Source organism: Narcine bancroftii, chromosome 3 (genome assembly GCF_036971445.1).
Source record: "Narcine bancroftii isolate sNarBan1 chromosome 3, sNarBan1.hap1, whole genome shotgun sequence".
NCBI lineage: Eukaryota > Metazoa > Chordata > Chondrichthyes > Torpediniformes > Narcinidae > Narcine > Narcine bancroftii.
The window spans coordinates 246231083-246243181 of NC_091471.1; the positions used below are offsets into that span (position 1 = coordinate 246231083).

At 40.6% G+C, this 12099-nt stretch overlaps 1 protein-coding gene across 1 annotated transcript in view; it reads left to right on the plus strand.

Annotated features, from left to right (window-relative positions):
• The window catches only part of LOC138756443 (afadin- and alpha-actinin-binding protein-like), a 44721-nt gene that overhangs the window by 26037 nt on the left and 6585 nt on the right, over positions 1-12099 (plus strand). Inside the window, exons 9-11 of the mRNA XM_069922937.1 lie at positions 2003-2117; positions 3740-3855; positions 6954-7115. Of these exons, the coding sequence (XP_069779038.1) occupies positions 2003-2117; positions 3740-3855; positions 6954-7115 (393 nt within the window). The remainder of the gene's footprint in view (positions 1-2002; positions 2118-3739; positions 3856-6953; positions 7116-12099) is intronic.

Genomic DNA, 12099 nt, shown 5'->3' on the forward strand with positions numbered 1-12099 from the left:
GACAAGATGGCCAGGTCAAAGCCCTTGTGGTTGATGCAAGAGGACTAGCTGTCTAATATTTCACTTAAAATAGGAGAAACAAAAAGGAAGAGGTTATCATCTGGAAAACCCTGATGGGGCAAGATTCATCAGCAAGACACTGAGGTGACTGATGGAAATACATCAGTTGTGGATGACCTGGAACAACACATCTCTCTCTGAAAGCTGACAAAAACCTTCCTTAGCGCTAACAATTTACATTTCAAGCACCAAAGCCTGGTGAACTTTATACATGTTAAATTCTGTGCACAGTATAAGAATTGCCTGCAACCAGTGAACTTGGAGGAATGAGAAGTGAGATTGGACTGTGAACCAAAGAATCTGAAGTCACACATACATTACACACACGTGCCTTAGAATTAGAAGGGGGTTAAGTAAATTAGTGATGTTAAAGTTTGATTCTATTTTCATGTTTAAAGACAATTAAAAACAACTTTTGTTTAGGTAACCATTTGTCGGTGAATATCTATTGCTGCTGGGTTTTGGGGTCCTCTGGGCTTGTTACAGTAGTGAAGGGGGAGGCTAAATGGTACAGTATTGAGAGTATTGAATGGTGGAGTGGGCTCAAATGGTCTTTGGCCCTATTCTCAATCCTATTTTCTATATTTCTAAGCTTGTCTGTAAAGTATTTGTCCATAGCGCAGTAGGACTGAAAATTTAAAAGATTCAGCACCCATATTCAAAGACCTCTTCCCTCCTGCTGTTAACAGACTCCTGAATGATCCTCGCGCTATAATAAAATAAGGCTGCCTTTGTTCTGCTCTAATTGACCTTTCTCTGTACCTCTGCAGTTTTATTGCTGTACTCTGTCTGGTTTGAAAAACTGGGCTGCGTGCAAATTGAACTTTCAGGCACATAACAATAAACCTGAACTCCGAAGAAACCTCCTCACTTTAGTCCAAAATGGCTGATCCATTATTTTGAGTGGATCACTTGGTAGAGGAGTGGGATTGGGGAGGGGAGAGAAACATCTCTAATGCATCCAGTTCATGGAACCCTGTAAGCATTTCCACAATTTCTCTGCATAGGACAACTATACTGTGCTTGATTGCAAAGTAGATTTAAGTACAAGGACTGAAATGATATTTTGTTCTCCTTGTGCCTTGTCTTACTACAAGGCAGCCACCTGCAAAAGCTGAAATTTCAGAAATGCGTTTCAGACGTGGGACTGAGACAGGAACCTTTCTACACGCCGCCTGGTCCTGTGTGAAAATGAGGCCACTTTGGCAAGAAATCGCAGAAATATTAACCAGGATTACAGGAGTGGCCTTCATGGGCGACCCGGAGCTACATCTACTTGGTAATTTCATGGAAATAAGTGACAAATTGACCAAATATCAAATCTTATTTACTGGTGGTAGCAAAAAGATGTATCATGATCACTTGGAGATCCAACTCCCCTCTACTTATAGCACGATGGACTGCAGAAATGAACAGCTGTAAAAAGATGGCAGTCCTGCCATCCAACTTAAAGAATTAATATGACACTTTTGTAAAGGTCTGGCAGCCACACCTGGACCACATAGGGACCCAGATACAGTAATAAAAAGGAACAAAAAAGGGTATAAAAGTAACTATTATATATACAAAAACATAGTTTCCCCAACTACACTATATATACACTTAAAATGTATGTAAGCTCTGATGGTGAAAGGATCTGTACGTATGGAAGGGGAGGGAATGAGTGACCATTTTGTTTTTGTGAGTTGTGTTAGTGAGAAAAAAGGTTAATATATTGCATATTTAAAATGTGACTATGTATATTTTTGGGAAAAAAAATGGCCATGACCTGCAGTTGTATTAAATGTCAAACCACCCTGACCATTGTAAATATTTTAATTATTTTGATCTCCACTTGCAGTTTAACGTTGGGCTGAGAGAAGGAGTTTCAAAAATGGCGCAGGAGCTAATTCTCTGACATTTTTTTTGGTCTTTAACCTAAAGCACTGTCTTTCTGAAACAGGAAGAGAAAACGAGTCTCAATGAATCACAGGATACGGACTGGAAGTGTGTCATGGAAGACATTCAAAAGCAATGGAACTCGTTAAAAACTCAGTTGGAAAAGCTAGGAATGACTGGTAAGGAGATTAGATGCCTTGAGGTAGCCTGACTGGGAACTTTTTTTCTTTGGCTTGGCTTCGCGGACGACTATCTAATGCGTAAACAGCAAGGATCTATTTCCTGTGTTGAGAAATTGGTGAGTAATCAGATGTACAAGGACTGCCTAAAGAAATCTCTTGGTGCCTGCCACATTGACCACCGCCAGTGGGCTGATATCGCCTCAAACCGTGCATCTTGGCGCCTCACAGTTTGGCGGGCAGCAACCTCCTTTGAAGAAGACCGCAGAGCCCACCTCACTGACAAAAGGCAAAGGAGGAAAAACCCAACACCCAACCCCAACCCACCAATTTTCCCCTGCAGCCGCTGCAACCGTGTCTGCCTGTCCCGCATCGGACTTGTCAGCCACAAACGAGCCTGCAGCTGACGTGGACTTTTACCCCCTCCATAAATCTTCGTCCGCGAAGCCAAGCCAAAGAAATGTAATACTTTATAATCAACTGGAATTAATTCACTCACTGGTGGGATCTGGGCCTTGATGCCTGACATAGTGAAAGTCTCTAACAAAGCAGAAGTGACCACAAAATCTATTAAAAGGAAGTTGACAGATTTAAATTTTACAGCCCTTTGGCCCCAAAGTTGACCTACCAACCCCAGTACGTTTCAAACGGTCGGAGGAAACCCACGCAGACACACGCAGAATGTACAAACTCCTTACAGATGATGCCAGATTTGTACCCCAGTCCCGATCGCTGACAATATAAAGCATTTTGCTAGCCGCTATGCCAACCGTACCGATATAAAGCCACTAGCGGCACGGAGAGAGTCCAGGAATGGTTCTGAGAGCATCAGCCGTGGTCGTATTGAATGGTGGAGTAGGCTCTTATCACTATTTGGCCTGACTCTTGCTTCTATGTTTCTAAAGCTTCGGTTGATCTGAGAAACATGTTAAAGGCTCATTCAGGGAAGATGCTGTTATCCTTGCCTGATTTGGTCTAACTGAGTTGTGGGCAATCATGGTAGATCAAACTCCCATCAAAAACAGCCAGATACATCAAAGGCGGCTAGTATCTTTTCAGTAGCAACTCTGAATGGGTTATGTGGCAGTTAGTGTACCACTGTTACAGTGCCAGTGACTGGGGTTTGAGCCTGGGACTGTCTGTAAGGAGTTTGTACGTTCTTTCCATGTCTGTGTGGGTTTCCTCTGAATGCTCAGGTTTCCTCCCACCATTCGAAATGTACCAGGGTTAATTCAGTGAACTGGAATTCACCATCTGTGCGTTGTTCAGATGGCTGGCTTCTCCCTTGGTCCACCCTCACCTACCCCCATATAAACCCTTACCTTGGATTCACCTGAGAACTATTGTGTGTAATGGCCATTGATTTTAATCTATTAAAAGCATGTTTGTACTCCCTCACAAGTCTCTGTGCAATCAGTTGTGTTACAATGAGAAGGGAAATTGGGTGACACGGGCTCGTGGGCCGAAAGGGCCTTTTATCCTGCTAATGCATGGTTAAAAACTGAACTAGCCAGCAAACTGTTGTTCTGAGGTAAATGGCCAGCAGCATCTCTATGTCAGTCATGACTTGTGCCAATGTGGCCCAACTAATCGCTGTGACTTTCCGCCATCTTTCTTCTCAGCTGCCCGAAAGCCGGTTGTCGATCACGTCACTGATCACGACAAGGAAATAGCCAAGCTGAAACTGGAGCTGGAGCAGAGCAAAGAAATCATCCAGGAACAACAGCTGGTCCTCCAGGTACAGACCCCATGTCAAATCAACGAATGACTGGAACAGGCCTTTCCACCCACCGTGTTCATGCTAACTAAAAGCCCACTTTCCAGCTCCAGCTCTGTAATCCTGCACCATGTCAAATGCTGATCTAATGACCGTTTATCAGTCTGTGTAGAGACCTGACACCTACAGTTCTCTCTTCATCATCTTCAATCCATCCATCAACGAGGCTTCATTTGTCTCCTCTAAGGTTTAATCTAGCAGCTGGATTACACTCCTCATCTTTTCTCCGCTCCCAGAGAAAACCTAACCTCTGATTCCGAGCAGGTTCACCAGGTTGATTGCAGGGATGAGCTAGCCACTGAGGACTTGGTGGAGTTTTGAAGAATGGGAGGGGATCTCGTAGAAATGAACGAAATTATGAAAGACATAGAAAAGATGGCGGTCTGGTCGGTAGGTTGTTCCCATTGGTGAGGGAGACCAGAACTAGGGGACGTGGCCTCAAGATGCAAGGGGGCAGATTCAGGATGGAGATGAGAAGGACCTGCTTTCCCCAGAGTGGGGTGGGGGGGGTGGTGAATCTACGGAATTCACTGCCCGTCGAAGCAGTGGAGGCAAACTCTGTAAATATATTCAAGACCAGGTTGGATAGATTTCTACATGGTAGGGGAATTGAGGGATATGAGGTAGGTGGGGATGAGCCCGTCATCGGATCAGCCACGATCATGTTGAATGGTGGAGCAGGCTCGATGGGCCGGAAGGCCAACTCTTCCTATTTTTTATGTTCTTGTCTTTCCTCACGTTTCTCCAGTCTTGCCCGGATCCTTGTAAATTTCCTTTGCATTCCCTTTAGTGCTTTAATATGCACAAGAAATTGTTGTTTTATTAGCATGCCTTCTATTTTTTTCTGCTCATTTTTCATTCCAACCCACCCCCTCTTAATGATCTCCTCCCCCACCTATCTCCCTACCTCCTTCCACCTTCATTTATCCAGTATTCTATCACCTCAGCTCCATCCTCTCCCTTGTGTTTCTCCTTCCTGCTCTAGTTTGCCTAAATAACCTAAAATGGTTATTTCTCTCCACGGACGCTACTGTTTCTCAGAAACAATTTATTGTCGTGAACAAGGCACGCAATTCATTGTTTGCGGCAGGATCACATTCATATAAACCAGCTTACATGATAAATACAGAGGAAGAAAAAGTGAAAGTAAAGCAGTGTCTATAGTTCATTGTCCATTCAGTGATCTGATGGTAGAGGGGAAGAACCTGCCTTTGTGCCACTGAATGCTTGTTGTCAGGCTTCTGCATCTCCTTCCTGATGGTAGCAGAGTAAAGAGGGCATGGCCTGGATGGTGGGGGTCCTTGAGGATGGAGACCTTGTTTTTTTTTAAGATTCCAGTATCTGGGAACTTTTCCCTGCTGTGATGTCATCACAGAGTGGGGAATCCAGCCCTTCACCCACTGAATTCAAGCCAACCATCACCTGCACCACAGGATGTACCCAGGGTGCTGTTCCAGGTCGTGCCAGCTGACACAGATAGGTATGCCTCAATGAGAGTCATACTCTCCCAGTCAATGCAACCTGCTTGTGTTACAACCATCTCTTCGCAGATGCACTGTGGTTACAGTGTGTGCCATCGACAGAAATGTACCCGGTTCAATCCTGCTCTTAGATCCTCTATGTGGGGTTCACACATTGTCCTGGTGATCGTGTGGATTTCCTTCCATGACCTAAAGATGTGAAGGCTGGTAGGTTAATTAGCTGATTTAAATGACCCCTAATGTGTCGGTGAGTGGGGGAAGCTGATGAGAATGTGGGATAATGGGACACAGAAGAATTAGTGGGGGAAATGGGATTGCCCTGCCAGCACTCTGTGGGAGTACCTTAATTCTGCAGGTGACTTCACGCTGTGTCTCCTCGAGCACAGGACATGATATGCAACTGGTGCTGGCCTTGCTTCAGATGCTGACGAGTTTCATATTTCAGATTTATTGTCAGAGTACGCACATGACATCGCGTACAATCCTAAGATTCTTTTTCCTGTGAGCGAGGCAGAATTATCACCTATTGGTAGTGCAAAAAAAAGTACACCATGTACACATGTAAACAAATAAAGAAATGTAAACAAACTGCAATAGAGAGGAGACAAAAAATCAATAAAGTGCACAAGTAAGAGTCCTTAAATGAGTCCCTGATTGAGTTTGTTGTCGACGAGTCTGATGATGGAGGGGGAGCAGCTGTTCCTGAACCAGGTGGTGCGAGTCTTGTGGGACCGAGACCTCTTTCCCGATGACAGCAGCAAGTACAGAGTGCATGCTGGATGGTGAAGATCCTTGATGATTGCTGCTGCTCTCTGATGGTAGAGTTCCCTGGAAATGCTCTGATAGAGGGGAGGGTTTTTGCCTGTGACGTCCTGGGCTGTGTCCACTACTTTTTAGGTGGGCTTAATGCTCAGTGGTATTGGTGTCCCCATGATGCAGCCTGTCAGCACATTTTCCACGACATGTCTGTCGAAATTTACCCGGGTTTCTGATGTCTTACCAAACCTCCACAAACTCCTGAGGAAGTTGAGGTGCTGACGTGCTTTTTTCATGATGCCATTAATGCATTGAGTCCAGGAAAGATTCTCCAAGATAGTGACTCCCAAGAACTTAAATTTTCTCACTCTCTTGGGTGATTTGGGAACAGCTGCTTCCCCTCTACATCAGACTCCTAAACAACAAACTCAGTCAGGCACTCATTTAAGGACTCTTAGCACATTATTTATTCTGGAATATTTATATTCTGTGTAGCACAGTCAGTTTGTTTACATTTCTCTCATTTGATTGTGTATCTTTTAATGAGCACCGTTTTTGTACTTCCGATAAGTAGAATCTCTGGGTCGTATGTGATATCATGTATGTACTCTGACAATAAATCTGAATTTTGACTATCTTTGAACTTCATATGATACTGGGTGAAGAATATTTGATCTCCAGATGTTTGAATAGCCAACCCTTCGGGACTTGAGGGATCCTTGCGACGGCATCTCCATGGGACATATCTTCAGATTTTAAAAAATCCCCCATTAAACAATAAGAAAGCTAACGTTTCTCACAAACATGGTTTTAAAACTCCAGGACCATCTGGCTATTAAGAAGGAAGATCTGGCTGAAGGCCCCAATTTGCTGGAGGAAATGGAATGGTTCAACAAGGAGCGGCTGTTGTTCAAGGAACAGAGGGAGAATTTTAAGATCGAGCGGGAGAAATTCACAGAGGCGGCAATCCGTCTGGGCCAGGAGGTGAGCTATAAATGTCTCTTGCATCTCAACTGCTGAACGGCGGTTGTCGGGAGCCAGTGAGATGCTTTTTTTTTATTTTTTATTTTTCACACCATAAATCACATTAACCATGGTACACACTTTTTCCTTTTCACACATATACAGTGCCATTTTCTCCCCCCCCCCCACTCTTCCCAACCCACCACCCCCCCCACCACCCCCCTCCCGTCCATTTAAGGTATACAATCTAGGATACATTAAACCAGTCAGACAATGTTGTCACTCAACAAAAATACACCAGAAATTCTACTGAGTCCATTCTTTTCATTTCCTTCTCCTTCCATCAACTTAGGTAATGATTGTCCCCGGTAGGTTTTCGCTATTGTATTTAATGTAAGGCTCCCATATTTGTTCGAATATTTCAATATTATTTCTTAAACTATATGTTATTTTTTCCAATGGAATACATTTATTCATTTCTATATACCATTGTTGTATTTTCAAATTATCTTCCACTTTCCAGGTTGACATAATACATTTTTTTGCTACGGCTAGAGCTATCTTAACAAATCTTTTTTGTGCATCCTCCAAATCAATTCCAAATTCTTTGTTTTTTATGTTACTTAGGAGGAAGATCTCTGGATTCTTTGGTATATTGTTTTCTGTTATTTTATTTAATATCTGATTTAGATCTTCCCAAAATTTTTTTACTTTCTCACATGTCCAGATTGCATGAATTGTTGTTCCCATTTCTTTTTTACATCGAAAACATCTATCAGATACTGTTGGGTACCATTTATTTAACTTTTGAGGTGTAATGTATAGCCTGTGTATCCAGTTATATTGTATCATACGTAACCTCGTATTTATTGTATTTCTCATCGTTCCGGAGCATAACTTCTCCCATGTTTCCTTTTTTATCTTTATATTTAAATCTTGTTCCCATTTTTGTTTAGTTTTACCATTTGTTTCCTCATTCTCCTTTTCTTGCAGTTTAATATACATATTTGTTATAAATCTTTTGATTATCATTGTATCTGTAATCACATATTCAAGGTTACTTGCCTCTGGCAAACTCAAACTGCTTCCTAATTTATCCTTCAAGTAGGATCTCAATTGGTAATATGCCAGCGCTGTATCTTGAGTTATATTGTACTTATCTTTCATTTGTTCAAAGGATAAGAATCTATTTCCTGAAAAACAATTTTCTATTCTTTTAATCCCTTTTTTTCCCATTCTCTTTTTTTTTGTTTTTTTTTTAAATTTTTTATTTTTCACACCATAAATCACATTAGCCATGATATACACTATTTCTTTTTCACACATATACAGTGACTTTTTCTCCCCCCCCCCTCCTCCCAAGCCACCCCCCCCCCACCCCCCCTCTCATCCATTTTAGGTATACAATCTAGGTTGCATTAAGCCAGTCAGACAATGTTGTCATTCAACAAAAATACACCAGAAATTCTACTGAGTCCATTCTTTTCTTTCCTTCTCCTTCCATCAACTTAGGTAATGTTTGTCCCCGGTAGGTTTTCGCTATTGTATTTAATGTAAGGCTCCTATACTTGTTCGAATATTTCTATATTATTTCTTAACCTATATGTTATTTTTTCTAATGGAATACATTTATTCATTTAAATTTAGTAGTTTCTTCCTTTTAATTTGGTTATGTATTCCATTAATATTTAAAGTCATATAGTTCAGCGTAGCCCTTTTATATTTTGTTTATCTTCTCTTTCCGTTTTTCCATCATTTCCTTTCCTCCTTTTCCATTTCTGTTTTCTTATTTTCAACTCTTCATAAGACAACATTCCTACAACATCCAACATTTTCCTTATTCTCCTATTTCTATCTTATTTATCCCCAATCTCCCCTTCCCCTCCTGAGTTGTCCTTTATCCCTTGTCGGACAACCACATCTCCCCTCTCCATTTGGATTTGCGAATCCACTCGCAAGCGTCAACTGATTTTGCAGTGACCGCTATTTCCCCTCACCCCGCCCCCCCCAGAAAAGATTTCACTTTTCATATGTCACAAAGGTCACTCTTTTAATTCCCTCCTTATTCTCTCTATTCCATTACCTTCCCTTATTAATTCTTGTCTATACTATCTATATTTTCCTCTAAGTACAGATACATTCACGTATGCACATTGTCTCTATTCACTCTTATACCTCTTTACCCGCATACATATCAATCGTGATCATTTTTACTCTCATTACCCGTCTTCATCCCTCAGTCTATTTTTGTCTTTACCCACATACATATCAATCGTGATCATTTTAACTCTCATTACCCGTCTTCCTCCCTCAGTCTATTTTTGTAATTGTTCTGCAAATTTTCGTGCTTCTTCTGGATCCGAGAATAGTCTGTTTTGTTGTCCTGGAATAAATATTTTCAATACCGCTGGATGCTTTAGTATAAATTTATACCCTTTCTTCCATAAAATCGCCTTTGCTGTATTGAACTCTTTTCTCTTCTTTAGGCGTTCAAAACTTATATCTGGATAAATGAAGATTTTTTGCCCTTTATACTCCAGTGGTTTGTTGCCCTCTCTTACTTTTTCCATTGTCTTCTCCAGTACCTTTTCTCTTGTAGTATATCTTAGGAATTTTACTACAATAGATCTTGGTTTTTGTTGTGGTTGTGGTTTAGAGGCCAATACTCTATGTGCCCTTTCTATTTCCATTTCTTGCTGTAGTTCTGGACATCCTAGGGTCTTAGGGATCCACTCTTTTATAAACTCCCTCATATTCTTGCCTTCTTCATCTTCCTTAAGGCCCACTATCTTTATGTTATTTCTTCTGTTATAATTTTCCATTGTATCTATTTTTTGAGCTAGTAGTTCTTGTGTCTCTTTAGTTTTTTTATTAGATTCCTCCAATTTCTTTTTTAAGTCTTCTACCTCCATTTCTGCTGCTACTGCCCGCTCTTCCATCTTGTCCATTTTCTTTCCCATTTCTGTTAAGGTCATCTCTATTTTATTCATTTTCTCTTCTGTGTTGTTTATTCTTTTTCTTAAATCATTAAATTCCTGTGTTTGCCATTCTTTAAATGACTCCATGTATCCTTTAATAAGAGAAAGTACCTTCTTTATCTTGCCTTTCTTTTCTTCTTCTATTTCACTGTACTCTTCCTCTTCCTCTTCTTCTTCCTCTGGGTTGGCCATCTGTTGTTTCTTTGTTGCCCTTTCCTTCTCTTCTTTCTTGTTTCCATTGTCTTCTGTGGTCTCTTCTTGCTGCAGGTGTTCTGCAGCTGTCGTTGCCGGCTGTGGAGATCGACTCCCCAGCTGGTCCCCCCTCCCATCGGTGTGTTTTTTTTCATGCGCGGTTGCGCACTTTTACTCGGCTCAGCGTGCCATTTTTGTAGTCCATTATTTACCGACCTGAGGGAGCGGGTTTCTCTCTCCGCAGCGGGCCTCTTCGGACAGGTAAGGCCTTCACCTTTTTCCTCCTTTGTCTTCTCTTCCTCTCTTCTTACCGTTGCTTTCGATTTTTCTTTTTTTGTCGCCATCTTCTTTCCACCTTTATACTCACTTTTCTGTAACTTTTATTTCTGTGCCTTTGTGTTTTCCTTTGTTTTTCCCGACTTTTCTGGAGAGGGCTGGAGTTCACCGTCCGGCCACTACTCCATCACGTGACTCCCCCCTTTTTTTCCCATTCTCTAAAGGAAAGGTTATCTATTGTAAAAGGGAGTAACTTGTTTTGCGTCAATATTAGTTTTGGTAATTGATAATTTGTTTTATTTCTTTCTACATGAATCTTCTTCCAAGTATTGAGGAGATGATGTAATACTGGAGAACTTCTATGTTGTACCAATTTTTCATCCCATTTATATAATATGTGTTCAGGTATCTTTTCCCCTATTTTATCTAATTCTAACCTCGTCCAATCTGGCTTTTCCCTTGTTTGATAAAAATCTGATAGGTATCTTAATTGTGCGGCTCTGTAATAATTTTTAAAGTTTGGCAGTTGTAAGCCTCCTTGTTTATACCATTCTGTTAATTTATCTAGTGCTAACCTCGGTTTCCCCCCTTTCCATAAAAGTTTCCTTATTATTTTCTTTAACTCCTTGAAGAATTTCTCTGTCAGTTGTATTGGCAATGCCTGAAATAAGTATAATATCCTTGGAAAAATGTTCATTTTAATATCCTTCCTATTAGTGTTAGTGGTAAATCTTTCCAATGCTCTAAATCGTCCTGTAATTTTTTTCATTAGTGGATAATAATTGAGTTTATATAGTTGGCCGAGATTTTTGTTTATTTGTACAGCTAAGTATCTTATTGCTTGCATTTGCCATCTAAATGGTGATTCCTTCTTAAATTTTGAGAAATCCGCATTATTCATAGGCATTGCTTCACTTTTATTTACGTTTATCTTGTAACCCGACACTTCTCCATATTCCTTCAATTTCTTATATAATTCTTTTATTGATAGTTCTGGTTCTGTTAAGTACACTATAACATCATCCGCAAATAAACTGATTTTATATTCCTTGTCTTTTATTTTTATTCCTTTTATATTATTATCTATTCTTATCAATTCTGCTAGTGGTTCTATAGCTAACGCAAACAATAAAGGTGATAGTGGGCATCCCTGCCGTGTTGACCTGCTTAAGTTAAATTGCTTTGATACATGTCCATTTACTGTCACTTTCGCTAACGGTCCCTTATATAATGCTTTAATCCAATTAATATACTTCTCTGGTAAACTGAATTTTTGCAATACTTTGAACAAATAATTCCATTCTACTCTGTCGAAGGCCTTCTCTGCGTCTATAGCAACTGCTACTGTAGGTGCTTTATTTCCTTCTACTGCATGAATTAAGTTAATAAATTTACAAATATTGTCTGTTGTGCGTCTTTTTTTGATAAATCCAGTTTGGTCTAAATTTACCATTTTCGGTACATGCTCTGCTAATCTGTTTGCTAATAGTTTAGCTATTATCTTATAATCTGTGTTAAGTAAAGATATTGGTCTATATGACGCTGGTGAGAGTGGATCT